The 24,865-nt window shown below is 48.7% G+C and overlaps 2 protein-coding genes across 2 annotated transcripts; one reads left to right on the top strand and one right to left on the bottom strand.

Moving 5' to 3' along the window:
* Positions 1–6,223: 6,223 nt before the first annotated feature.
* Positions 6,224–7,468, top strand: sstr1b (somatostatin receptor 1b). The gene has a single exon (XM_066717938.1). The coding sequence runs from the start codon at positions 6,362–6,364 to the stop codon at positions 7,466–7,468; it is 1,107 nt and encodes a 368-aa protein (XP_066574035.1). The 5' UTR covers positions 6,224–6,361.
* A 10,483-nt stretch (positions 7,469–17,951) lies between these two features.
* Positions 17,952–22,917, bottom strand: LOC136764663 (endosialin). Its single transcript, XM_066718903.1, has one exon. It carries the CDS (start codon positions 22,687–22,689, stop codon positions 20,080–20,082), a length of 2,610 nt encoding a protein of 869 aa, XP_066575000.1. The 5' UTR covers positions 22,690–22,917; the 3' UTR covers positions 17,952–20,079.
* Positions 22,918–24,865: the final 1,948 nt, after the last annotated feature.

Here is a 24,865-nt window from a genome sequence, read left to right as displayed (position 1 = left end):
ATTTGCTGACGAGATGGAGTGCGGAGACAATTACTCCACAGGATGGAAACAAATCTTGACACAGATGGTTTGTTGACCAGCAGCACCGGCGAATACAGGACTCCGTGAAATAGGGCACCGAAGCGGAATAAGGAAACTCCAGCAGAGTCCGTGGAGAAAACCTCTACACTTTCGTCACAGGCTTCTCTGTGAGTTTTAGTGGCACAACCCAAATACAGCCTCCCAGGTCGATGCTGGGCTGTACGGTCCCTCCTCCCCCACCCTGGGACCAGCAGCCTGTATTGATCATCACTAACACACGCTGACCTCTCCGTCACTGTCCTGCCCCGGGCTTGGCTCTCAAGGGGACCCCTGCCGTCCACGCTTCCCCTCTCATTGCACAAGACCCCAGGGAGACGGACATGGGGGTCACAGACTCAGTGCAGGTCAAAGACCCCACACCCTGGGGCAATCCGCAAGAAACACTCCCCAAAAGCATGGCACGATACGGTATAATCAAAATCTCCAGTAGAAGGATAAGCCCCTCTATCTCACTCTGTATCTTTCTCTTTCTCTCTCTCTAGCCCTCTCTCTTATGTTTCAAATTGGATTGTTGGATTGAACTATGTACAAATTCTTGTTTTTTGATAAATAAAGATGATTCTCCATTCTTCTCGCTGTTCTACCTTTTCCTCTCCCCTCTCTCTGTCGTCTGGCCTCCAGCACACGGAGGTGGGGTAGGGCAAAGCTCCAGACACCTGTACCAGAATTACAAACAGTACTTTGACAGCCAGAGCAAGAGAGAGACAGAGAGAGGGAGGGAGGAAGAGAGAGTGTGAGAGAAGGAGGAAAAAAAGAGTGTGAGAGAGGGAGAAGGACAGAGTGTGAGGGAGCGAGAGTGTGAGGGAGAGAGAAAGGATGGGAGAGAGAGAGAGGAGAGGGGGAGGGAGGATTTCGAGAATGCATTTATTAGAAGGCGTCCTTGGGAAAAAGGGAAAAAAATATAATAATAAACCTGTATTGCAACCATTCAGTCTTCAACAGCTCCTACCGGCACTTACACTCTCTCTCTCTTTCTCTCTCTCTCTCTCTCTCTCTCTCTCTCTCTCTCTCTCTCTCTCCATAGCCCTGCTCTGGCATTTCCAAGCTGATATGTTATAATCTGATTCACAAATCAATTAAGATGGAGTAGGAGAGAAGGGGCTGGGGGCTGGTTTGGGTTGGGAGTGCTAACCATATTCCTTGATGCTGTACAATTCCCAAGGCAGAGAGAGTGAGTGAGAAAGAGAGAGAGAGAGAGAGAGAGAGAGAGAGACGCACACGCGTACACATACACATACACACACACACAGCTCGGCACAACGCAAGGGAAGGAGCTCCAGGAACGACGCTGAACTCAACCGAGGGAAAACGTGAGTCTCAGAATTACAACAGAGGAGAGTGGGGGGGTGGGGTGGGGGGGATTTTGGGAGGGAGACCAAGAGAGTAACAGTTGTGAAGATTTTGTTTCTCTTTTTTCTTTTATCTCTTTCTCCTGCGCCTGACAGCGTAGAGACGTCCGCACCAGGGGAGGGGGAGTGTATTGGCTTCTTGTCTTTCTCCTCATCACTGCCTTCGAAAGGAATCGAACAAACCGCCGCACGTCTACAAAAGGCACATATCTCTATGTCTCTCTCTCCCTATATATATATATATATATATATATAGCTGTACTGTATCTATATCGGTGTCTAGATGTAGATGCTCGCATCTTTTTGCTGCCCAGGTGGTTGAGAAGGTGAGTAGCACAACTTGCCTACTTTTCGAGCTTCTTGTCTGCTAGATGGTAAAAAAAACCATTGATTTTACAGTGTAAGACTAAGCCAGAGACAGATTAAATAGGTACCAATATCAACAAAACTGATCTTGTTCTGTCTTTACATTTACTGTTTGCCTCGTCTTGATCTGAACACATTAAATGTGTTGCTGCTTCGAGATCAAGCTTCTCCTCCAATATAATTACAGGTATCATTTAAGGCCTAGCGGGGCACTTTTAACAGTGTATGTATTAATTTTGTGGAGGGTATTGGTTATTCCTGGGGGATACTGAAGCCCAGATATAATTTTGGCGTTCTTTTTTGGTTGTGGTGGCGTCGGGCAAGGAACCAAAAAACACAGTTACCGCCATTGGGCCATTTAGATTCAATGAAAAATAAATGTACACCATTATTCTCAAGCACTTTCTAAGTCATGTTAATTAGCACTCCGGTGGTGAGGGGGAGCGGGGGCCACAACACAAGCAAGTGACTGTGCCTCGGTCCATTCCCAGCAGCCCGCGGGCCAGGTCAGTATCGCCCTCTGTTGGACTGGGTTGGAGTTACGGAGTGGCACTTGGGATGAACTTGGGGTGAACTTGGGATCCTCTTCTGTCCCAAGTCCATCACCTCACAAGGCTCAGAGAGGACAGAAGACTAGCGCGCCCCCTGTCTCCCTTGGTCCCAGTTTACCTCAGCTGTAGACCTCAATGAAAGGAGAAAACATCAGTCCATGCAGGTCGAAATAATTTTTCCAGAGACAATAGCCCTACTTTGCTTGACACTGACTCGAACCCCAGACAACACCTCGGTTGGTGGAGGTGGGGAGAGGTTGGACAGAACAAATCAATCAGGAGACGCTCAGACCGTTCCACTGGGTGTGATGCCGGGAAGGATTTGCCAGGCCTCGCGGCAACAGCGGTCCCCCAGTCCCTTCTCGTCCTTGCAGATCTTGCAGACCTTGCAGAGGCATCCGAGAGAGAGAGAGAGACGGAGGGAGAGAGAGAAGCAAGGGATTAAGCATGACAGATTAGAAGAAAAATGTTAGTCAGCTAATATTGTTTATTTTCCTTTTGTTGTGTCCAACAGATGTACACATGCATGCACACACACACACAAACACGGACAGACACATCTCAAATCTGAATCCCCAGTGCGCCGTAGGGGATTAACTCTGCTCTGTGCTGCACCAGTGGTCAGTGCAAAAGTCCCTTATCTGAAGGCAGGTGGGGCAGCACCAAGCAACGCTGTTCAGACAGATACAGACGAGCAGGAGCTTAGACCCTGGACTGCAGGTTGGCTCCTGTCCCATCACTAGCCTGCATGTGACAGCGCAGTGTGCTGTAGCCTCTACATATATATCAATAAGCAAGGCCCACCTGCGTGCTAGGATCCTATCTGTGGACAGCTCAGAGCAAAGATTTATAAAAAAAAAATAGTATATATATACATTAAATAAAACGTAATAAGTTATGACACATTGGTGAATGCGATATTCATTCAATGGCGAACATTATATACAACTTGTGTTCTGGCACGAGTTACACAGAACTATGTTTCTGGTGTTGTTTGGTGCTGTAGTCTGCCAATGAAGTAGACTGATTTTCAATTTCAACTTGCAACTCCTACCACCACCAATCTCTGCCCAACAGTGGTCTTCGCCCAGCAGCTACCCGGGCAGAAGCATGGCCGTGAGTAGGAGGCAAAGCAAAGCTGACGTCCAGACACCAGGCCTAGGTGGAGACACTTCAGACCAGCCAGTCTGTGCCGCTGCTACATGCGTATCAATTTCTCAGGAGGGGGAGAGGAAGGCCTGCCGGTCCTTCAAACTGCCGTTTTTTTGTTTTTCTCTCTGGAGCTCGAGGTTGTTATGTAATTGTACTGCGGGAGGATCTACGGAACTGCAACCCCCACCCTGATCCCCCTCCTTCGATAAGCTGAACATCAACCCAGCCTACTCTCTTCTTCCCTATCTACCTACCTCCCTGGCAACAAAGCCCAAACCGACTCGGGCAAGCATGAATATTGAAAGGAGAGGGATTGGGATGCCACACTGAACCTGAAGTTTATTTTTCACCTCCCTCTCCCATTCTCTCTCTCTCTCTGTCTCTCTCTCTCTGTCTCTCTCTCCCTGGATCACAGAAAACTGGGGCCAGGAGGTTGCCACTGCAGAGAAACAATAATCCTGCCAGCGCCACACCCCTCCTCCTTCCCCCTCTCCACACAGGATCCTGGGTATGTATACAGAGGTTTGTGTGATTTGCTGCCTGTCTGTCTGTCTGTCTCTCTGTCTGATTGACTGCCAGGGCCTATCCATGTGTCCGCCGACACCATCTCTCCGTCTGTCTGGTTGTTATTCCTGAAGTCCCACATCTGAAAGTTCCTTCTCGTCCATTGCAAGTGTCCCTGTTCGTCTATGTGCTCCGAGACTTGTTGAACTTGTTGAAAGCGTGTATTTAGTGAGTTTCACTATGCTTGGGTCCAGTTATTTAGTTAGGTAGTTGATACCCCATTTCCACTGGCCACGTGTAAAATGTGCTTCTTGCAACCGATCACAATAAAACATGCCTCTATTTTTAAGATTTTAAGAGTTTTAAGTGAGTCTAAACAAGGGAAAGCTAAAAACCATGACATTTAAATTATTTTGAGAAAATTGTTGGGACATTTAATTTAAATCGAGGTCATCATAGTCTTTCATGTTCGTGTGTATTTATACCAAAATAAGTGAATGTATTTTGTCACGGCTCACTGTATAGCAGTCTGATGCAGTCCTTTCTCCTGTAAAAGTGTTTTCAAAAACTTTTAAATGTCTTACAGCTCCAAGTAGCTCTTGATCCCGTGAGGCACTTTCCCACCATACATTAATAACTGCTCAGATTAAATCGTCTTCCCAAGGTAAACACACACATTCCTTCTTTGGAAAAGCTTCTACCGAATCTCTTGCATCGATACCGGCCGCCATTACTGTAGTTACACTTCAAAACACAGTGGCTACATAAGGGACGTCACAGTACATGCCCTGGACCAGTTTGGGACTCAGCTGGTATGATGTATGAAACTGTGCCTCCTGACACAGGTGGAGGTGCACCTGAACATGGCCAGTGGAATGGGACATTTGTTAGTACGTGCGTTATTTGTATTGCTGTCAACACACTGTGCTTCAGCTGGCCTAGTCAGTCTCCTCTTTTCCTGCACCTCCTCATGCTCACCCTCTCTCTTTCTGTCACCCTCTCTCCCTTTCTCCCTCCCTCTCTCCCCCAATCACCCTCCCTGTCTCTCCACTGCTCTGCAGGTCGTGTAATCTTTTGTGTAATCTATCAAGCCATTGCCCTAATCCACGATTAACCAAGTCTCTCCAATCTCTCTCTCTTCCATCTCAACATGATCGGATGTCATTTTTTTATTATTCTTTTCCTGGCAGGGATTCCGAGTGATGGTCGGACGTAGATTTTCATCCATCCATCATTTATTTATTTTGTCAATTTTCTCTCCCTGTAATCCTCCATCATCTCTTCACATAATCCCGTCCACTGTGCATGTGAAAGATCTTTGTTCCTGGCTATATTCTATAGCCTCCTTCTACAGCATGTTAAGTTGCCTGTGTACATTAGCTACTTCATAAACAGCATCCACACACAGGAGCTGCCATGTCCACCGTGCATCTCTCGGTAGGGTACTGATAGAGACAGACTCTGTGTGAACATTTCTCTCTCTCTCCCTCTCTATATATCTCTTTATATTTTATTAAATACATAGAAGAAAAGCCCATTGTAAAGAATCGTGCAATGAAATTGGACTCCTGTGACTTTCCAGGGCTCTGGACTCCTGAGTGGAGGATTGTGGGTTCAAGCCCAACTGCTGTTGTACCCTTGAGCAAGACAATGCACCTAGATTGCTCCAGTACAAACTCAGCTGTATAAATGGGTAATCATATATAAAACATAATGTGATATACTGCAACAACTGTACGTCACTCTGAATAATATCATATAATGATAACTGGCCATAGCAATACTAATTATCAGCTCATAGCAAGAGTATCGAGGTGTTGTCACACAGTTAACACTGTGTGCAAACAAGATAAAAATCTGTAGTAAAAAAAACTTAAACAGTATGTTTCTCTGTTAAAGGACTGGAGGGGCAATCAAGAGATACTTCAAACGCCTGCTGCTCCCACCTCTGCACCCCTCAAACCCTCAGGATTGTAGATAAGACTGCAGATCGGTGTTGAAGCCAAGCTGTGTTCCCAACCCAAGTGCATTCAAGGACCGCACCTGTCCAGGCCCCAGTGCCACTTAAGAAATCTAACACCCCCCCACCGGCCCACTCTGCCACAAACTGAGCCGCAAACCGCACTGTTGCCCAGCACTTTGGACGAAGCGAACATCACTTCCACCTCCCCCAACCCCAACTTCATTGACAAACCCTATCCCTCTCCCATGCTTCCACAGCCTCTACTTCTGCCATTCAGGGCCGTTCCAATTGGCTGGAGACAAGCCGCCATGACAGCTTGCCGCTAGCCTGAAAAGCAGACTATTCCTCCCCTTCGTCTAGGCCCCGACCCCACTCTCTCTCTGTCTCCGGCAGGGATGTCCACAGAGAACGGCACGGGCACCCCCCTGGTGCCCACCGGGCTGCCCTCCAACTCTTCCCTGGCCTACACCGGGCTGGATCAGGAGCTGGATGCCAGCAAGATCGTGATCCCCTCCATCTACGCGCTGGTGTGCTGCGTGGGGCTGACAGGCAACGCCATGGTGATCTACGTGATCCTGAAGTACGCCAAGATGAAGACAGCCACCAACATTTACATCCTGAACCTGGCTATCGCTGACGAGTTGTTCATGCTGAGCGTGCCCTTCCTGGCCACGGCGGCCGCCCTGCACCGTTGGCCATTTGGCTCCCTGATGTGCCGTCTGGTGCTGAGCGTAGATGGCATCAACATGTTCACCAGCGTCTTCTGCCTGACGGTGCTGAGCGTGGACCGCTACATCGCCGTGGTGCACCCCATCCGGGCTGCCCGCTACCGCCGCCCCACCGTGGCCAAGGCCATCAACATCTGTGTGTGGGTCCTCTCGCTGGTGGTCATCCTGCCCATCATCATCTTCGCCGACACAGTGCCCTCTGGGGATGGCGTGGTAGACTGCAACTTCCGGTGGCCTGAGGCGTCCTGGTCGGAGGCCTTCGTGGTCTATACCTTCCTCCTGGGCTTCCTACTGCCTGTGGTGGCCATCTGCATGTGCTACTGCCTGATCGTGGTCAAGATGCGGGCGGTGGCCCTGAAGGCCGGCTGGCTACAGCGGCGCAAGTCGGAGAAGAAGATCACGCGCATGGTGATGCTGGTGGTGGCCGTGTTTGTGGTCTGCTGGATGCCCTTCTATGTCACCCAGCTGCTCAGTGTGTTCTGGGCGCCCCCCAACCCCACCATTACCCAGCTCTTCGTCATCCTCAGCTACGCCAACAGTGGTGCCAATCCCATCCTGTATGGCTTCGTCTCCGACAACTTCCGCCGCTCCTTCCAGCGTGTGGTGTGCTTCCGCTGGATGGAGGGCGGGCTGGACGGCGAGCAGGTGGACTACTGCGCTGTGTCCCTGCGCCGTCCGGTAACCTGCGGGCCTCGCCACAGCACCAAGGACTGTCTGGCCTCCGACACAGTGTACCGCAATGGCACCTGTGCCTCCCGCACCACCATGTTGTGACCGGGGGGCCCCCCTTGGGGGTTGGGGGTCATGGGAGAGAGGGGATGGCATTAGTCCCCCACACTCAAGCTCACTTTGCCCCCTTCCTACAGTTATTTCAGGGGGTTTCGCACAGTGTTGCCCTCCCACACCAAAACAAAATCACTGCCTCCCCAGTAACAAATTTCACTGCTCCAGAAACCCCCATGCAACCCCCCCCACCAGCCCTGCCTACTTAAGGAGACCCATCATCGGTTGCAACAGCTCATCATTCTAGTTGCCCGCTCAGTGTCGGGTGTATCAAACCTGAGAACTTTCTCTGGGCTGCGTCTGAACCATTCCCCAGCCCCCACTGTGACCCATCTGGCTGCTGGAACCTGGACACTTCTAGACGCCGGCCTAATAGAGGAAACGCAGAAGCATCACTTCATCTACCATATATGACAAAAGTGTGTGTTTCATCCATACAGGGCAGCATAGCAGGAAGCGCAGCTATTAATTGCTCCTCTGTCCCCTCAAAGCAGAAGTTAGAAAAGCACAGACATTCCTTTGGATAAACCACCACATAGTCCGACAAAATGGCCGCCAGTGAGACATTCCATTCCCCCACAGATCTGGGCAGCAAAACATCTGTTTTCTCCATTCACTGGGCCTTTGGTTTCCTCTGTATTTCGTAAGAAGTGGGAGAGATGTACAAGAGGAATTGTGTTGGGGCAGTTCATACTTTACAGCAGGTGCTGACAGATGTGGTATCGCAAACAAAATAAAACAATCGATATATAAATACACTGGGGACCCTGAATCCAATCGTGCCGATTTCCCCTGTCAATGTCTGGCCAAGCCACCCAAAAGGAAGAATTATAAGCATTGTTATTACTTACTTATTGTGTTTGTTACATTTTCTCTCACACTGTTTTCATGGACAGAGGGAATAACAGTGTTATTTCAAGAGCATGTCAAAATAACTGAAAACAGCAGCCCTAAGGAAGGCGACACAAGAGGTGTCATGATGCATGTGTTGACACCTGATTATTTTGGTTTCTGAGGGTGAGGAGTAATACGTTCATAACACAACCTTTTCAAATGAAATAGAGGGTGATTTTTGCTTCATTCATCTAACCACTTCAGTTACTGATAACAAGAACACGGTCAGTACCCACATTTCATATCTGTTGACAAGCAGCACCGGCACACATACAGGGACACGCCGTCCTCAGGACCACACTCGTGCGATGAGTCCCCCTCTCTGTGAAACCGTGGTGCCGAAGTGGAATAAGGAAACTCTGCGGTTACAGCCAGCAACGCTCCTGTGGAGACCACACCCCCCCCCAGCACCGTCACCTCTTTCGCATCAGCAGCTGTGCGCAGGTCAGCGTCGAACATGGTGTCCCCAGGTGGACCTAAAGTTCTAAAATGCTGCTTCTGAGAGACCACAGGGGGGTTGGAAAATAGAAGTGATTCACATGGTTTGTTGGATAAAAAAATAAATACATGAAAAAACTGAAATCAGCCTGATAATTAACTGCTCGATCTGGACTTTGGCAGGCCCCTGCGCTTTTGGTGTAGACCAGTGTGACCGGAAGGTAAGAAGATACGAGTCTGAGGGAATAGTTCCCACTGCCCAACTGATGTTTACAACCTTTCTGGATTTTTTTTAAATCAACCAAGTTCACTGTAGATACTGAGCATTGATGTGTATTTTTCAAATAAATGAACAATCTAAAAATATTTTTTATTTTTCTCCTTGCCTTTTTAAAGTCCTTTTTGAAAATGTATTTATAAACTGAAGAGCATTGCATATGTATTTAATTAAGACTGGTCTTAGGCTCCACAGTACTGTGACATTGTGTATATATTTATTTAAGATTTGCCTTCTTTGGCCACAAGGGAGTAAGAACCTGGGCATTAAATTGGTGGAAAAAATAACAGGAAGTCTCTCAGCAGCTGGTTTTATCCAAACAGAGACCTTGGGAATGAGTCATGTGTAAATAACTGTACAGTTACTGACTGGACTTAACTGGACTGGACTGGACTGCTGCAGAGTCACTGACTGGACTGGACTGGACTGGACTGCTGCAGAGTTACTGACTGGACTGGTGCAGAGTCACAGGACTGGACTGGACTGGACTGGACTGCTGCAGAGTCACTGACTGGACTGGACTGAACTGGACTGCTGCAGTGTCACTGACTGGCCTGGACTGGACTGGACTGCTGCAGAGTCACAGGACTGGACTGGACTGGACTGGACTGGACTGCTGCAGAGTCACTGACTGGACTGGACTGGACTGGACTGGACTGGACTCAACAGCTGCAGAGTCACTGACTGACCTGGACTGGACTGGACTACAGTGGACTGGACTGGACTGCTGCAGTCACTGACTGGTCTGGACTGGACTGAACTTAACTGGACTGGACTGCTGCAGAGTCACTGAATGGACTGGACTGGACTGGACTGCTGCTGTGTCACTGACTGGCCTGGACTGGACTGGACTTAACTGGACTTAACTGGACTGAACTGCTGCAGAGTCACTGACTGGACTGAACTGGACTGGACTTCTGCAGAGACAATGACTGGACTAGACTGGACTGGACTTCTGCAGTCACTGACTGGACTGGACTGGACTGGACTGCTGCAGAGTCACTGACTGGACTCAACTGGACTGCTGCAGAGTCACTGACTGGACTAGACTGGACTGCTGCAGAGTCACTGACTGGATTGGACTGGGGTGGACTGGACTGCTGCAGTGTCACTGACTGGACTGGACTGGACTGGACTGCTGCAGAGTCACAGGACTGGACTGGACTGGACTGGACTGCTGCAGAGTCACTGACTGGACTGGACTGGACTGGACTGGACTCAACAGCTGCAGAGTCACTGACTGGCCTGGACTGGACTGGACTACAGTGGACTGGACTGGACTGCTGCAGTCACTGACTGGTCTGGACTGGACTGAACTTAACTGGACTGGACTGCTGCAGAGTCACTGAATGGACTGGACTGGACTGGACTGGACTGCTGCTGTGTCACTGACTGGCCTGGACTGGACTGGACTTAACTGGACTTAACTGGACTGAACTGCTGCAGAGTCACTGACTGGACTGAACTGGACTGGACTTCTGCAGAGACAATGACTGGACTAGACTGGACTGGACTTCTGCAGTCACTGACTGGACTGGACTGGACTGGACTGGACTGCTGCAGTCATTGACTGGACTGGACTGGCCTGGACTTAACTGGACTGGACTGCTGCAGAGTCACTGACTGGACTGGACTGGACTGGACTGAACTGGACTGCACTGCTGCAGAGTCACTGACTGGACATGGATTGATTCCGCCCGCCACTTCCAGTAGGCTAGACCTTTCCCAGTTCCTTTAATAATGAAAAATCAACCCCTCTTCTCTCTGTCTAAAAATGGTGACCTACAGCAGCCGATCTGTGTTGTGTTTTCATGCTGGGGGGGGGCTATACCTGCGACCAAGCGATGCCAATCTGAACTGTAGCCATAGCAGCAGAGCTATAACATCTATAGTACGTGTTCTGGACCAATAGCACAGGCCAGCCCACATATATGACCAATCAAAACAAACTGTTCTATCCCGTTGTTGTCATTACGGGTTTTGTAACGTTTATTATCTCCACTTGCTCCTCTTCACGCACTAAGCGCGCCATAAACAAAGGACAATACGTTGGATTTCATTGAAATGTCATACGGGCGATTGTGTTGAGTCTGTGCTGCACGCTTTGTTCTGAATCCAAGGGCCGCTATGGTCAGCCCCGAATCTTCAATGGCTTCTATTCTGATTCTGTTCTAATTAACACGGATTCTGTTCTTCGCCATTCTTTTCTGCCTTTCATGTGCAGCCGCGGTGGCTCTGTTGTGTTAGAGATACATTGCTGTGATGCAAGAAGATGCTCGTTGCTGTTATGACGACAATGGGGGTGGGGGGACTATATAGACGGCGGGGCTTTTATCATTGCAATTCGAGCAATGCTTTTCGGGCCGGGAAATGTATTTATTGAGCAGATAAAAGTGACCACAGGTGTGTGTGTGTGTGTGTGTGTGTGTGTGTGTGTGTGTGTGAAATATAAGAGACGTGACTCTCTCTCTCTCTCTCTCTCTCTCTCTCTCTCTCGGCAGAGATGCCGCAAGACTCATTTATTTCTAGCGCTTTATCAACATTGTAGCCGGCTCCCCGCAAACACAATCACTCCCACCCGCCTCCACTCCTCTCCTCTCCTCTCCTCTCCGGCCGCAGTTCAATTCGATTCATCCGATTCCAGCGAACCGCACGCCGCCGCTGCTTGACTAATGAAAACAAATTGAGACAGAGACACAGTGCATTACCGAGCGACACAACAGGCTACAATACAGCAAAACCCCAGGTAGCCCTGGGAAGAGAGTATTATAAATGTACACTATACAATACAGCACAGCACACACGTCATTGTAGCATAGCTCATTGTGACGTGTATACCGGTGACAAGTGATGTTAGTCAGACACAGACATCCGACACTGTTTTTCGTCTTTACATGATGGTAACCATTACGGTAACCACTAGACTTAGACCTTCTGATGTGGGTTTTATCGGGGGGAGTTTGGCATGTTTGTCTTTCCTCTGCGCCTTATAGTTATATGGACTCCTAGCCACCGCGACTGTATTGGAACCATCTTTCTTTCGTCCCAAATCTGCGACAGCCAGCGCAGTTCCCACAAATTGGAAGCGTATATACTCCATACAACTTGCTTGATTCATTGATTCATTGGTTGATCTGTCTTTATAGGACAGGGATTCCCAAACCGGTCCCTGTGGATCCCCTGGTTTTTGTTCCAAATGACATGAATTGTTTAATTGAATCCTTAATTGAACTAAGAATGCAATATAAGGCTCAATTATGTAATAAGAGCTCTGCTGGAGCAAAGACAGCAGGGCAGGGGGTTCTCCAGGACAGGTTTGGGAATCCTAGAAGTATGGCAAGGACGCTATAAACCCTCATAGCCTCCAGGAACGATATACTGGCCAGAGCGGGCTGGCTTTGTGGCTCCAGTTTCACATTTCAGACAGACCGCGTCTCAGCCCGGGGGGGGGCAGAATAATAGAAACTGAGCGAAATGCTATTTTAAGTGATTGTATTAGCGATGCCTGGCACTGATACATCTGGTTCTAACTATAGAGGATAATGAGCCATTGTGCACTCTCCGAAGTTCCAGGGAGCAATTTAGCGCGCATTAGCAACACAAACTGTAGATCCTGCGCGGTCTTCAAGATTAACTTATATCGGCGGCGGACAGTTTATTGACGCAGACGCACACACAGAGCAGGGGAGGCGGTAAAGCAATGAGCGCGTATCCCATACGGGGCAAAGAATGAGGCCACGCCCCCTGTCCCCATAAGCCACGCCCATTGTCCCCTGTGACACGTTGTCCTCTGGAGAACACTTCTGTGGACTAAAGTAGTATTATAATGAGGCTATTTTATTATTATTATTATTATTATTGTTGTTGTTATTAATTCAACTAATCCCGATACTCCACACAGTAGTTCGACATCGTACACAATAGGCTGCTTGCAAAATAACTTACCATTTCACGGTGTTAGTAAACTGGGCCCCCAAAACCTTTATGGTGCGTCTTTCTATACCATGATCCACATTGGACCCTGCGGTCTTACGAATTTAACAAGCCTTCATTTGCACACATCCACACCTGTTATACTACGACATTCAAGACAGAAATAACCATATTGACGGCTGTTGAAGAACTGTAGGCCTACTCACCCGCGGGTGGCTTACACAAATTGCGTCATCATTCTGCGCCAAAAGAAGAATTGTCATTAGATGGCCATAGATGCGGGGCACAGTGCATAATAAAGCAGGATATACCATTGAGTAAACCCATAATAATTATGTTTCTAACATGAACTAAAATAATAATGATTAAAATTAATTATTATTTTTATATTTCAAAATATAGTATTGTCATTTGGCTCACACAAGCACAATACATTACTCTTATTTTGTTTGTTTGATCTGTAAAGCACTTTGGCTCAACTTTTGTTGTTTTTAAATGTGCTCTATAAATAAAGGTTGACTTGACTTGACAGTACTTTAATTATAATACAGCCTGTATAAGACAGTGAATCACAGTGCAGTGTGCAGCACATTGTAGTAGATTGCAGTATAATACAGCACAGTGTATGACGGTCCAATATAATACAGCATAGCTGTAGTCGATAGGCTTCTCTATGGCAGCAGACTAGGCCGTAACAAATTACATCAATATATAAACAATGAAGACGTGTAACAAGCATCTCCCTTAGACTTGTAACCACTGAGTATGCAACAATATGGATATCTATTTGCTGTCCCCTCTCTGTTGTTTCGGCCATCTTGTATACTATATGACCCAGCTTTACGCTACTGTATTATATTTTTTGGTCGCATCATATGACATGTTCTGGTCTACTATGATATGGTCACGTATGACTTTGTTTGGTCACGTATATGCCAGTCTCTGGTCTCCTATGACATGTTGGTTGATTTGCGTATTAAAGGTTTTTGTAAAACATCTCGGAACTTTTTCCACTGTATGATCAGTATAATAATCATAATCATAATAATAATGTGTTACAATAATAATAACTGTAATAGATGTAAGCTTATTAAAAAGTGTTAATGAAACACAAAGTGGCAGATTTAGGGGAGGTTTTGAACATCCTTGCGGCCCACACCTGAGAAGCATAGTTTGCAGTGACCCTCAGAGCTGCAGAGAAACAACACGAGAGAAACCCGAGAGCAATGTCTCACCCAGAACAAAGGACAGTACTGTGCGCATTTCCCTACCACTCCACTCCTACCACTCCACTCCTGTCTTTTCAATATCCAGTGTGTGTGTGTGTTTTATGTCAGAGAGAGCGAGAGAGAGAGAGGGACTGTAAGCTATTTTCTGTATCATAGATATTGTTTATTATTTATTATATTGTTTCTTGTATCGTTTCTGTAATGCTTTGGCAATACCAGTACACTGTTGTCATGCCAATAAAATGAAATTGAGAGAGAGAGAGAGAGAGAGAGAGAGAGAGAGAGTATGTGTAAGTGTGAGTGTATGCCTAAATCCAGATGGTTGCAGGGCGGGGGGGTGCTGCTGAAATTTAACTTTTACAACTGGACCTACATTTCCCATTACAGATTATATTTCCGACTGGATCACATATTTTTCCGATCAGGGCTGGCAGTCGACCCCCCCCTCTTCCTCTCCCTCTCCCTCTCCCTCTCCCTCTCCAGCTACTGCCCTTTCCTTCCCCTTTTCCTCAATCCCACACACTGCTCCAGGTGCCCGACATTGAGTACCCCTCAATGGCCCAGGGCCCCACAGTGGCCCCTCGGCCAGAGCATTCCTTCCACCTCCATTACCTATGCTTCGGTTTGACAGACCGCTGCTCATAAACAGAGTGCTCTAGAGGAGTCAGTAAGCGCTCCTGGCTGTTTGCTCTGCCATGTGTTTTCAATATACTCCTGCCCTGCCTCCCTCTTGTTCTCACCGTGCCTGCACTGTCTATGTCGGCAAAGGAGGATGGACCGACGATGCTCTCGGCCAATCCGGCGGCGATGTGCCAGCTGCAGCTGCCTTGTTTCCATGTGGATGTGAACGACTTCTCTGCGGTTTTCCCGTACAGCTATACTCTACTTTGACACGGATACCACTTCAAAGTGCTGGGAGCAGAGCGGCAATTTTGCAGACACTGAAATTTGACCATAAGCACAAAAGTAAAATAGAAAGAGAGAGAGAGAAGAAAAGACACAAGTTTTGTAGTTGCACTGAAAAGCAGTTGATGAGGTTTCCATTCTGTGGGGGGCCACATGATTAATACAAGCAGGCAGACCGCAGTATCTTCTGATTTCAGTTCTAACAGAGTTATTAAATTATTAAATTAACAGAATTATCTAATCAGTTAGGCTTATGTAAGATAGATATCGATAATAACAATAATATGTTTAAATATGTAATATTATTATACATTTAATAGCGTACAGTTTGTTCTGCTGTACACACAAATCCTTTGCAGTCAGGACAAAGGAGTTGCATTTGTCTGCTGCATCCTGTAATTACAAGTAATTAGAAGTAACTTAAGTGCACAACTGGAGCTTAGAAGTAGGAATGAGAAGGGGCCACAAAGAGTATACACATATGCACATGCACACAGAGTATACACACAGTAAACACACACACATAGTATATACACAAAGCATACATTCGGGCAGCTAGAACAAGGGTATTTGAGCCTATGCCCTCGGATCGCCCCTGGTTTTTGGAAGATGACCCCTATCCCTCAACCAGGCTTACATGTGCCAGTTGTGACTCAGCAGTCATCTTGCAACTAGGGCCCTAATGAGGCGCTTGACATTTCAGTGGCGGCGGCACGGCAATCAAAACACTACAACAGTTACAAAGTACTAAAGAGGCCCGATTGTGTGTTTGAATGTCATCCATGAGCTGAAAGGGACAGTGCAGAGACAATAGACACTTAGAAATAGAACAGGCTTTTGGGGGGTGGGGGGGACGAGATTCAAAAGCTTCTGGCATATTTGAATAGAGGAGAAATGACAGGAGAACTACACACACGAAAGCAAGCAGGCTGGTCCAGCATCTCAGGAGACGTGAGCCTTGTGTTTATCCACAGAGAGAGCAGGCCCAGATACAGACACACACACACACACACACACACACACACACACTGTTCCTTTTTATGAGTCAAGGTCTGAATGTCATGAAAAAAAAATACGACTGGCTCTCCCAGATCGGGGGAGGTAACCCAATCTCTCTCTGTGCTACATTGCCTTCCAGAGCTTCCGCAAACAAGACCGCTCACACGTCCCGGCCGCTCCCTGCCGTCCCTCTGTGCCCCTCACACTCCCAGCATTCCCACAGCATTCCCACAGTCCCAGCATTTCAGGAGGGCAGTTTTCAATTGCATTTAAACAAAACGCAGGGATGAGGGGACAGAGGGATGAAGAAAGAAGGGCAGAGAAACTGAGAGGGAGGAAAGGAACAACATGAAAAAACAAGGCAGTTTGAATTTATTTTCCTTTCACTGTATTGTCCTCATATATTTATTATAATGTATATTATCATTATTATTATTATGACTGTTAAGCAGAGTTGCCCACTCAGGGACCAATTTAGCAGCTACAAAGAGTTGCAAGGATTTTTATGTACTTTTCTGTTTGTACCGGTTTTTTTTTTTTTTTTTTTTTTAAACCAGATTACAGTGTATGTGTCCAGCTTGTGCAGTCTGGGGGTGGTCCTAAATAAAGTTATCTTTCATCTTGCCAAAAAAGCTTGTAATTACCAGGCTTTTGATCACCAGACTCTGGCGTTGCTCCCTGATTAAAGTTCAGCTCCAGACCTAAAGGAAACACCTCCAGGTTGACTTCTGAGAGGTCTTGCCATGGAAGGAGAGGAAGCTGGCCCCTGTTTGGTCTGCCGCAGATAGATGTTGGGGAAGGGGGAAAATATTTAACTGTGACACCTTGCTCTGAAGCCTATTGATGCATTGCTTCCCTTATCAAACAGTGTTTTTCATATATATGCACATTATGTGCCAATGTAGGACCCTAACATGTGATCATGTAGAAAAAGGGGCCCCTGTTTGTAAATGTCAAATATGTGGAACGTGGTTTGAATATAGTTCAGTCTGTAATCCACACTAATTCATATTTTACAAAGAAACACATTATTTACACACCTGTTTGTTTCACTATAGGTTTTAGTCAGCTGCAGACTCTTGCGCTGACAAAACCACTGACAAAAAACACTGCTGTTGTGGCCTTGAGCAAGGTACTGTACCCAGATTGCTCCAGTCAAACCCAGCTGTATAAATGAGTAGTTGTATGTTAAAGATACTGAGATATAGTGTAACAATTGTAAGTCACCCCGAATAAGGGTGTCTGCTAAGAAATGTGATATGAAAACAAGTTCGCAAGATCCCCATGGAACAAATATATCTGTTAAATATATGGTAGATGATGTATGTTCCTTTTATTTTTCATACACCAACATTGCCCCCCTTCTATGTATATTTAAAACATACAGAATATATTTGTATATGTTTTAGTCAGTAATTAATATGTTGAAAACTATATGGTAGAATTTGCCTTGTCACATATTTTGAATATAATGGATGGATTGCAGACTAAAATCTATTTAAAATATATCCCATATGTTTCAAATGCTACCAACAAGGGCTCATTTGGTTCAATCTTGGAAACAGTTGAGCTACAACACAGTGTGGGAGGGCAGCGCCTTCTCCTGACCCTTGATGTTTTGCAGATTACAGGGGCCTGATGGGGTCAAAAAAGACAAAAAAACAAACAGACAATCCATCAGTGAGACAAGACCTTTGAAGAGTCTGTGTGTGTGTGTATGTATGTGAGTGAGTGCGTGTGTGTGTGTGTGTATTTCAAATTCACGATAGCAAATTAAAAGACAACTTAACAAGAGATCAACACTGAAATCCCAGTTTATTCCTCAAAGGTAAAAATTCATAAGTCAGCAAGCGCCACCTTGCCTCCACGGTGTCTGTTGAGAGATCTGAACCAGCTGCCTGATATATCTGTGCCTGCCCCAACCTCCAACCTCCATTGTTCACTCCTGGACGCAGTTCCCTTGGGATGCTACTAGAGGGCGCTCTTGGCTTCAGGCCGCTCAAAGTTTCAGAAAACCCAAGTCTATTGCGAACTGTTACAGCGACTGTCTCCTCAGCAGATTTACAGATGTGCAACAGAGTCCAGCTGTCCCAGATTCCTGTGAACCTGGGCTGGGGAGCAATGCAAATAAAAACAGGAGAAGAAACCAAACAAAACAAAGCAAAACAAACAAAGTCAGTTGAGTGAGTATGTGTCCCAAAGTTTGCAGGGGCTGCTGGGTAGGAATCTCTCAGCGTGACATGGAGCCATGGTGGGAGATTTGAGATCGGATCAATGTTTTGATCCCCACAATTCCTGGGCAGGGAGAGGTGCGGGATGGCACTCCCACAAGGATTGAGGGCTTCCCTGGAGCGCGTTCGTGAAAGATGGGCAAAACTGTTTTTGAGCCATGTGACCGGTTGAAAAAGTGTCTCCGGCTTAATCCACATCGAGAGCGAGTCGCGTTGACAGACATTGCAATGAAAGGAAAGGCAAAACCCACAGGATAAACATTATATACATACAAACATACTCATAGGTAGGTAGATACGTGAAGTGGTCAAGTGAGGGTATTGAAGTGGTTCCTTTGAATTGGCTACATTGGCTCCTCCATCCTGGCCCTTCATCACACAAGACACCCATGTGCTTTCAGACATACACACACACACACACACACACACACAAGAGCACATTCATATTTATATACACAGATTCTTAAATTACACACCCAAGGTTCCTCGGTTGAAGCCCCTAAAGAGCAATTTTGCAAAGTTTTGAATTTAATTTCAGCTCTTAATTGACTGGCATATCCAACTAGTCAACTATCAAACATTTGAAACATTAACTAGCAGGACACACGCCTTCCCCGAGGTCTAAGGCAGGATCTGGAAAACCTTGCCTTAAGCCTTACCACACCAGAACTGAGGGGACACTTATATACTGATCCAAGCAGTACACTATACATAAGGTAATCAATATATTTAATTGTTTTTTGTATTCATCAAGCCATTGCTCACCCCCTGAAGTCTCCGCACGGGGGTCTGGGGAGACTTGCCACGGTGAAAGATGGGCAAAAGAGCCAGGAACGTACCTACCACAGTTACAGACATGTCACAGATTCTGACAAGCAGATGTGCACACTGCTTACAGCAAAACAGCGGATTACCTGATGTTTCAGCACCGCTCCCCCCCCCCAGTGTACAGATGTTGGTTAATTAAATCACTCTCCCCCTCTAACTGCGACCTTGGCCCTTCTTCATTACCACCGGGTGTGGAAGTTATGAGACCACTTGCAAAAGCACAGCAAAGGAAAAACAAACCAAAAACAAACCAAAAAAGCTATCACAACAAGACATTGCATATGATACAGTCAGCCGGAGATACACGGCTATTGTGAAAGGTGAGCCTTACTGAGCATTGCTGAGGCAGGTGTTTTATACTAAGAAGCAAATGCTGGATTGAATACCAGTGGAATGATAAAGCAGGCCTGTCTGAAGATCTGTGCAAATACTTTGACTACAGAAAACGGAGGGATCGTCCTTTTTAAGAAGAAGAAAAAAGGTCCCCCCACCCTGAAAAAGAAAAGGAATAACCGATATCTAAATCCAATCACTCATCATGCACATGATTGCAGTTTTACAGAAGAAACTTGCATGTGTGTGAGAGAGGTGTGAGTCAGGTGTGTGAGTGTTTGTGTATGTTACAGAGTGTGTGTGTGTGTGTGTGTGTGTGTGTGTGTGTGTGTGTGTAACTGAGCACCATACCACAGCAGAGAACAGTTTGGATGCCAGAGAGGGGCTGCAAGTGGCTGGGGCTCCACAGTGTAATTCCACAGACAGGAGGGAGCAGTCTGAATGTGAATACGGGAGCTAGCTGAGCAGTCCTGGCTGGCTCTCCCACAGTACAATTCGTTTACGCTCCATCATCGAGGAGAACGAAGAACGGGGTCACACCCGCGAGCTGCCGGTTTTCTCTGCACCCGCCTTGTCCCCCGAGTTCGTGACCCAGCGGTAGCAGTCCGCCACACTCTTGCTGCGTGGCCGCACAGCGCAGCGGGTGCAGTAGACGATGCCCAGCGCCAACATGACCACGACGAAGATGGACAGGGGCACTAACAGGGCCACCAGCAGCCAGTTGTTGTCATGCCTCTGCCTCGACCCGCTCCTTGGGGGCCCCTCGGTGCCCAGGGGGGCGGTCACAATCCACTCCGAGCCAGGGAGGGTGGTCTGGGGCCCCCCAGAGGCTGGGGAGTTGAGTGGTGGCCCCTCGGTGCCCAGGGGGGCGGGTGGCGGACTCTGGGTGTCTGGGTGGGTGGGTGGTGGACCCTGACTGCCCGTGGGGACTGGCGGGGGGCTGGAGGGGACGGCGTGCTCCGGGAGGGTTGTCTGTATATCCGCCACCGTGATCCCCTCCTCTTCATAGGCTAGCACTTCCCTCTGGTTTTCTGGGAGTGCTCCCCCCTCGTGGGGCATGGGCTCAGTGGTGGGCTGCCACTCCCTGGCTCCACCCCGGGTCCCTTTGTACACAGACCCTCGCTGCACTGCCTTCTGTGTGGTCGTCTCAGCAGCCACCGCCTTGGCAGTCGGAGTGTCCTGGTCCAGCCAGGCCGTGGAGGGATGGGTGGGAGAAGGCCACACTGTGTCCTCCTCCTCTTCTGACCAATCAGGAGTTGGTGTGGTGGGCATGGCGGTGGAAGAGGTTTTGGAAGGCCAACCGGGTGTCTCTGTCCAGTTGGGGGGGGTGGGGGTAGTGACGGGGGGGGTGGGGGAGGGGGGAGGGTGCTTGAACCAGTCAGGGCGCAGCCAGTCCAGGCTGGGCAGCACGGTCAGCCACTCGAGGGGCGGTGCCTCGGTCAGCCTGAAATCGGGGACCAAGCCGAGGTCAGGGAAGTCAGTGACCCAAGGGAAGGAGAAGGTGGAGGAGGGGGGTGGCGGCTGCTGCTGCCCAGGGTCCCCAAACTTCAGAGGGAGGCAGGAGAAGCCGTCAGCCTGGAGCTCATACTGCTCCTCGCAGTGGCACTGGAAGCCGCCCACCTCGTTCACGCACATCTGCTGGCAGGTGTCCGGGATCTGGCACTCATCCACATCCAGGCAGCTGGCAGGGGCCTCAGGTGGGGGGAAGAAACCCAAGTGGCAGTGGCAGGTGTAGGAGCCCGGCGTGTTCTCGCAGGCATGATCACAGGGGTCCTCCAGGCACTCGTCCACGTCCATGCACAGGCCCCCCTCCTCCAGCTGGTACCCCTCAAAGCAGCGGCACTCAAACGTGCCCGGCACGTTGACGCACAGCTGCTCGCACGGGCTCTGCAGGCACTCATCCACGTCCTTGTCCACATCCCCCTCCATGTCCCTGCACAGGCCCCCCTCCTCCAGCTGGTACCCCTCAAAGCAGCGGCACTCAAACGTGCCCGGCATGTTGACGCACAGCTGCTCGCACGGGCTCTGCAGGCACTCGTCCACGTCCATGCACAGGCCCCCCTCCTCCAGCTGGTACCCCTCAAAGCAGCGGCACTCAAATGTGCCCGGTGCGTTGACACACTGCTGCTCGCACGGACTCTGCAAGCATTCATCCACGTCCAGGCAGTCCTGGCCATTGGGCTTCAGCAGGTAGCCATCTGGACAGGAGCACATGAAGTCGTCCTCCATGCTGTGGCACTGGAACTCACACGGGTTCCCCTGGCAGAAATCGTCCGGGCGGCAGCTCTGCCCATCTTCGTCCAGCTCGTAGCCATCCAGGCACTGGCAGTAGTAGTGGGGGCCGTCTTCCTGGCAGTAGTGCTCGCACCCGCCGTTGTTCACCTGGCACCAGCTCTTGGTGGCGACTGAGCAGAAGGGGGCTTCCTTGGACCAGCCCACATGGCCACCATCCCGCATCATGCACAGCGCTGACTGGTCCCCCTGGGTGCCTTCCGGGCAGGGCACGTTGACCACTGAGCCAAAGGGCACATGAGTCAGGATGGTGCTGCGCAGCTTGAAGGGGATGTCGTACACCGCGGGCCCCCCACCCTCGCTGGCGACACCTGGACACATGCCCTTGTAGGTGTAGCGGCAGAGGTACCCATCCACAGGCAGGGTGCAGGAGCCGTCCAGCCACTTGAAGTTGAGCAGCTGGTCCTCGGGGTCCCGGCTGTAGGTCATGACCACGCAGCGGGGCGCAGCGCAGGTGCTGGGGGCATCATCGCGCTGCCAGTTGGTGTATTGGGTGTCCTGGTCGCCCGTGATCCAGGTGTAGCCCCGCAGGGGACGCACGGCCGAGCACTGCCGGGGCTGCCGCTGGAGCCCGATCCAGACCCGCACCCTGACTTGCCGTGTCCGGAGCTCGACATTGTAGAAGAGCTCCTCGATCAGTTCAGCCTCCTCCTGTCGCTTCACCGTGGCCAGGTTGCCGCCCCGGTCTTTGCAGCTCCTCCAAGCATCCAGGAATGTCTTGCGCTGGAAATAGACCGCGTAGCAGCCGTCCTCGTTGCACAGTGCGTCCCTCTCCTGCAGCTCCTGGCTCTGCGAGAAGCCGGCCGTCCACAGGACAGAGAGGATGAAACTGGAGAAGGAGAAAGTCCCCATGTCTTCTTATGTTTCTTGTTTTCTGAATTCTCCTTAATTATATATTCCACAACTTCTTCTCCAACTGTCTGCCTTTGTTTATTCCATCCACCCCCCGTCCACTTTTTTCTTTCTTTCTGCCGTTCTCTTTCCCTTCTCTCTCTCTCTATTCCCTTCTTCTCTATCTCTCTCTACTCTCTCCTCTCTCCCTCTCTCACTCGCGGAGTTCTCTAACAGTGTTGAGTGCTTGCAGCTTGTCCCTAGACCTTAGGAGGGAGGGAGGGAGGGAAGGAGGGAGGAGGGAGGGAGGGAGTTAGGAAGGGAGGAAAGAGAAGTGAAGGGCATTGTATGTTTTAGGGAGAGGGGAGAGGGGGGGTGGGACGTATGTGCCTGGGGGGGCCGTATGTTTTTCATAAACACCTTCTAAGGGAATATTCTGGGACTCTGCCATCTATCCCATCACTTCCACAAAGTCATTCTACTGTGAGACTTTTCTTTAAGTTTTTTTTTCTCTCTTTTGAACACATTTAGGAACACAGACCAGAGAGTTTAGCATACACAGGACCAGCGCTATTCCAAGAAAGCATTGTTCTCTTGTTAAACTTTTCCCCCTCCCTCCCTCCCTCCCTCTCTGTCTTTCTCTCTCTATCTCCCTCTCCCTCTCTCTCTCTCACATCTCGGCTGGGCTAAAACCTCAGCCCGGTAAGCAACACTCTCGACACACAGCAGTGCTGCCATTAAGAAATCCCACTTTGAGGGGAATTGAAAAGTTTGATAACCAGACCGGTCTCTTGCTGAACTCCTCCTGCTGCCAGCAAATTTGTATGAGAGGTTAGGGCAGCACGACCGGCCAGCGCAGATTGGGAAACTCTTGCTGACTTTGCTGGCAAGGGGACTTGGTCACATCTGCCTGCCAGGATAACACACCCTGTCTCTCAGCTGGGAAGAGGGGTGGAGGGGCAGAGGAGAAGCAGTGGCGAAAGCCTTACGTAAGACTGCCAACTGATATTGAACACCAATGGGATCAACTGGGAAAGGGAACCAGGCCAGGAGTTGCCCCCGTTATTTGTGGGGGGTGTTGGGGATAGGGCTCAGTATTACTCTAGCCTATCTGTGACAAAGCCTAGACTTAATCATTAAGATAAATACAGAGTACTGTCAACCTGTTGCCTGTATTGGTAGTGAACAATGTGTGTGTTTTGTGTGTATTGGTGCAGAAAATAGTTAAATGTTAAATGGCTGGATTGTGAACTCCAGACGGGATCGTTTGTATCATTTATTCCATTCTCAGCTCAGGTAGCACAGCACCGGAGGGAGGAGGCGGCCTGAACCCAAACTGCAACAATCACTGCCTGCCAGGACTGTAACCCTGCCAAAAAAAGTGCAGCCGTCCCAAGGGGGCATTGAATTCTCCCGATTTTTCCTGGACAGAATTGCCTCCAGTCCATAAATCAGTCAACATGCGAGAGAGCTACTGCCCTCCGCACCGCACATGTGTTGGGCGTCTCGCTTTGCTGGTAACGGTCACAGGGGGGCTCAGCAGCGCCACCTACAGGGCTGTGACCATCATCCCACGATGTTGTGGTTTTCTGGAACAAGTCTCTGTTTAAATATAACAGGAACAATTTTGCAGATTAAATCAATTGCGATATCTTAAATCAAAATGAAAATTACAACTGTGACTGCGCTTCCCTCCCCAGTCTCCGTGGTCACTGCAGGACTGTAAGACAGGACAGGATTTTACAATTAAAAGGAGACACGTTAACGTTTAAATCATGTGATAACGCAGTAATAAACTGAGTCACTGCAATAGCATTTTTGTACCGTGGAGTATTCACCCGTTTTAGATATTTGCTGTTGTGGGGGTCATTCATAGAGTGGAGTCGCCGTTTTCCTGTTATTGTATAAGGAAAATAAATAAAAAGGTAATGTAAGTGTTGTCTCCAGATGATGTCAGTTATGCCGATCAGCTTTTCAGTTGATCGTTGTTATCTGTTCGCGGCACACAGAGCAGCCCGCATGGATCTCGGCAGGGCTGTGGTGCTATAACAATATGTCACTTAGGCTGTGTGTATCTTTGTGTTTGTTGAACCAGGTTGCTGTGGGGATGGGGCTGCCACCACATAAAACATTACCGTTGCTAAGAATAAAATAACAGAATTTATACTAACAAACTGTATTGAAGAGTGAAGCAACC

The sequence above is a fragment of the Amia ocellicauda genome, chromosome 12 (genome assembly GCF_036373705.1).
Source record: "Amia ocellicauda isolate fAmiCal2 chromosome 12, fAmiCal2.hap1, whole genome shotgun sequence".
NCBI classification, from domain to species: domain Eukaryota; kingdom Metazoa; phylum Chordata; class Actinopteri; order Amiiformes; family Amiidae; genus Amia; species Amia ocellicauda.
This window is presented reverse-complemented; position numbering and strand designations above follow the sequence as displayed.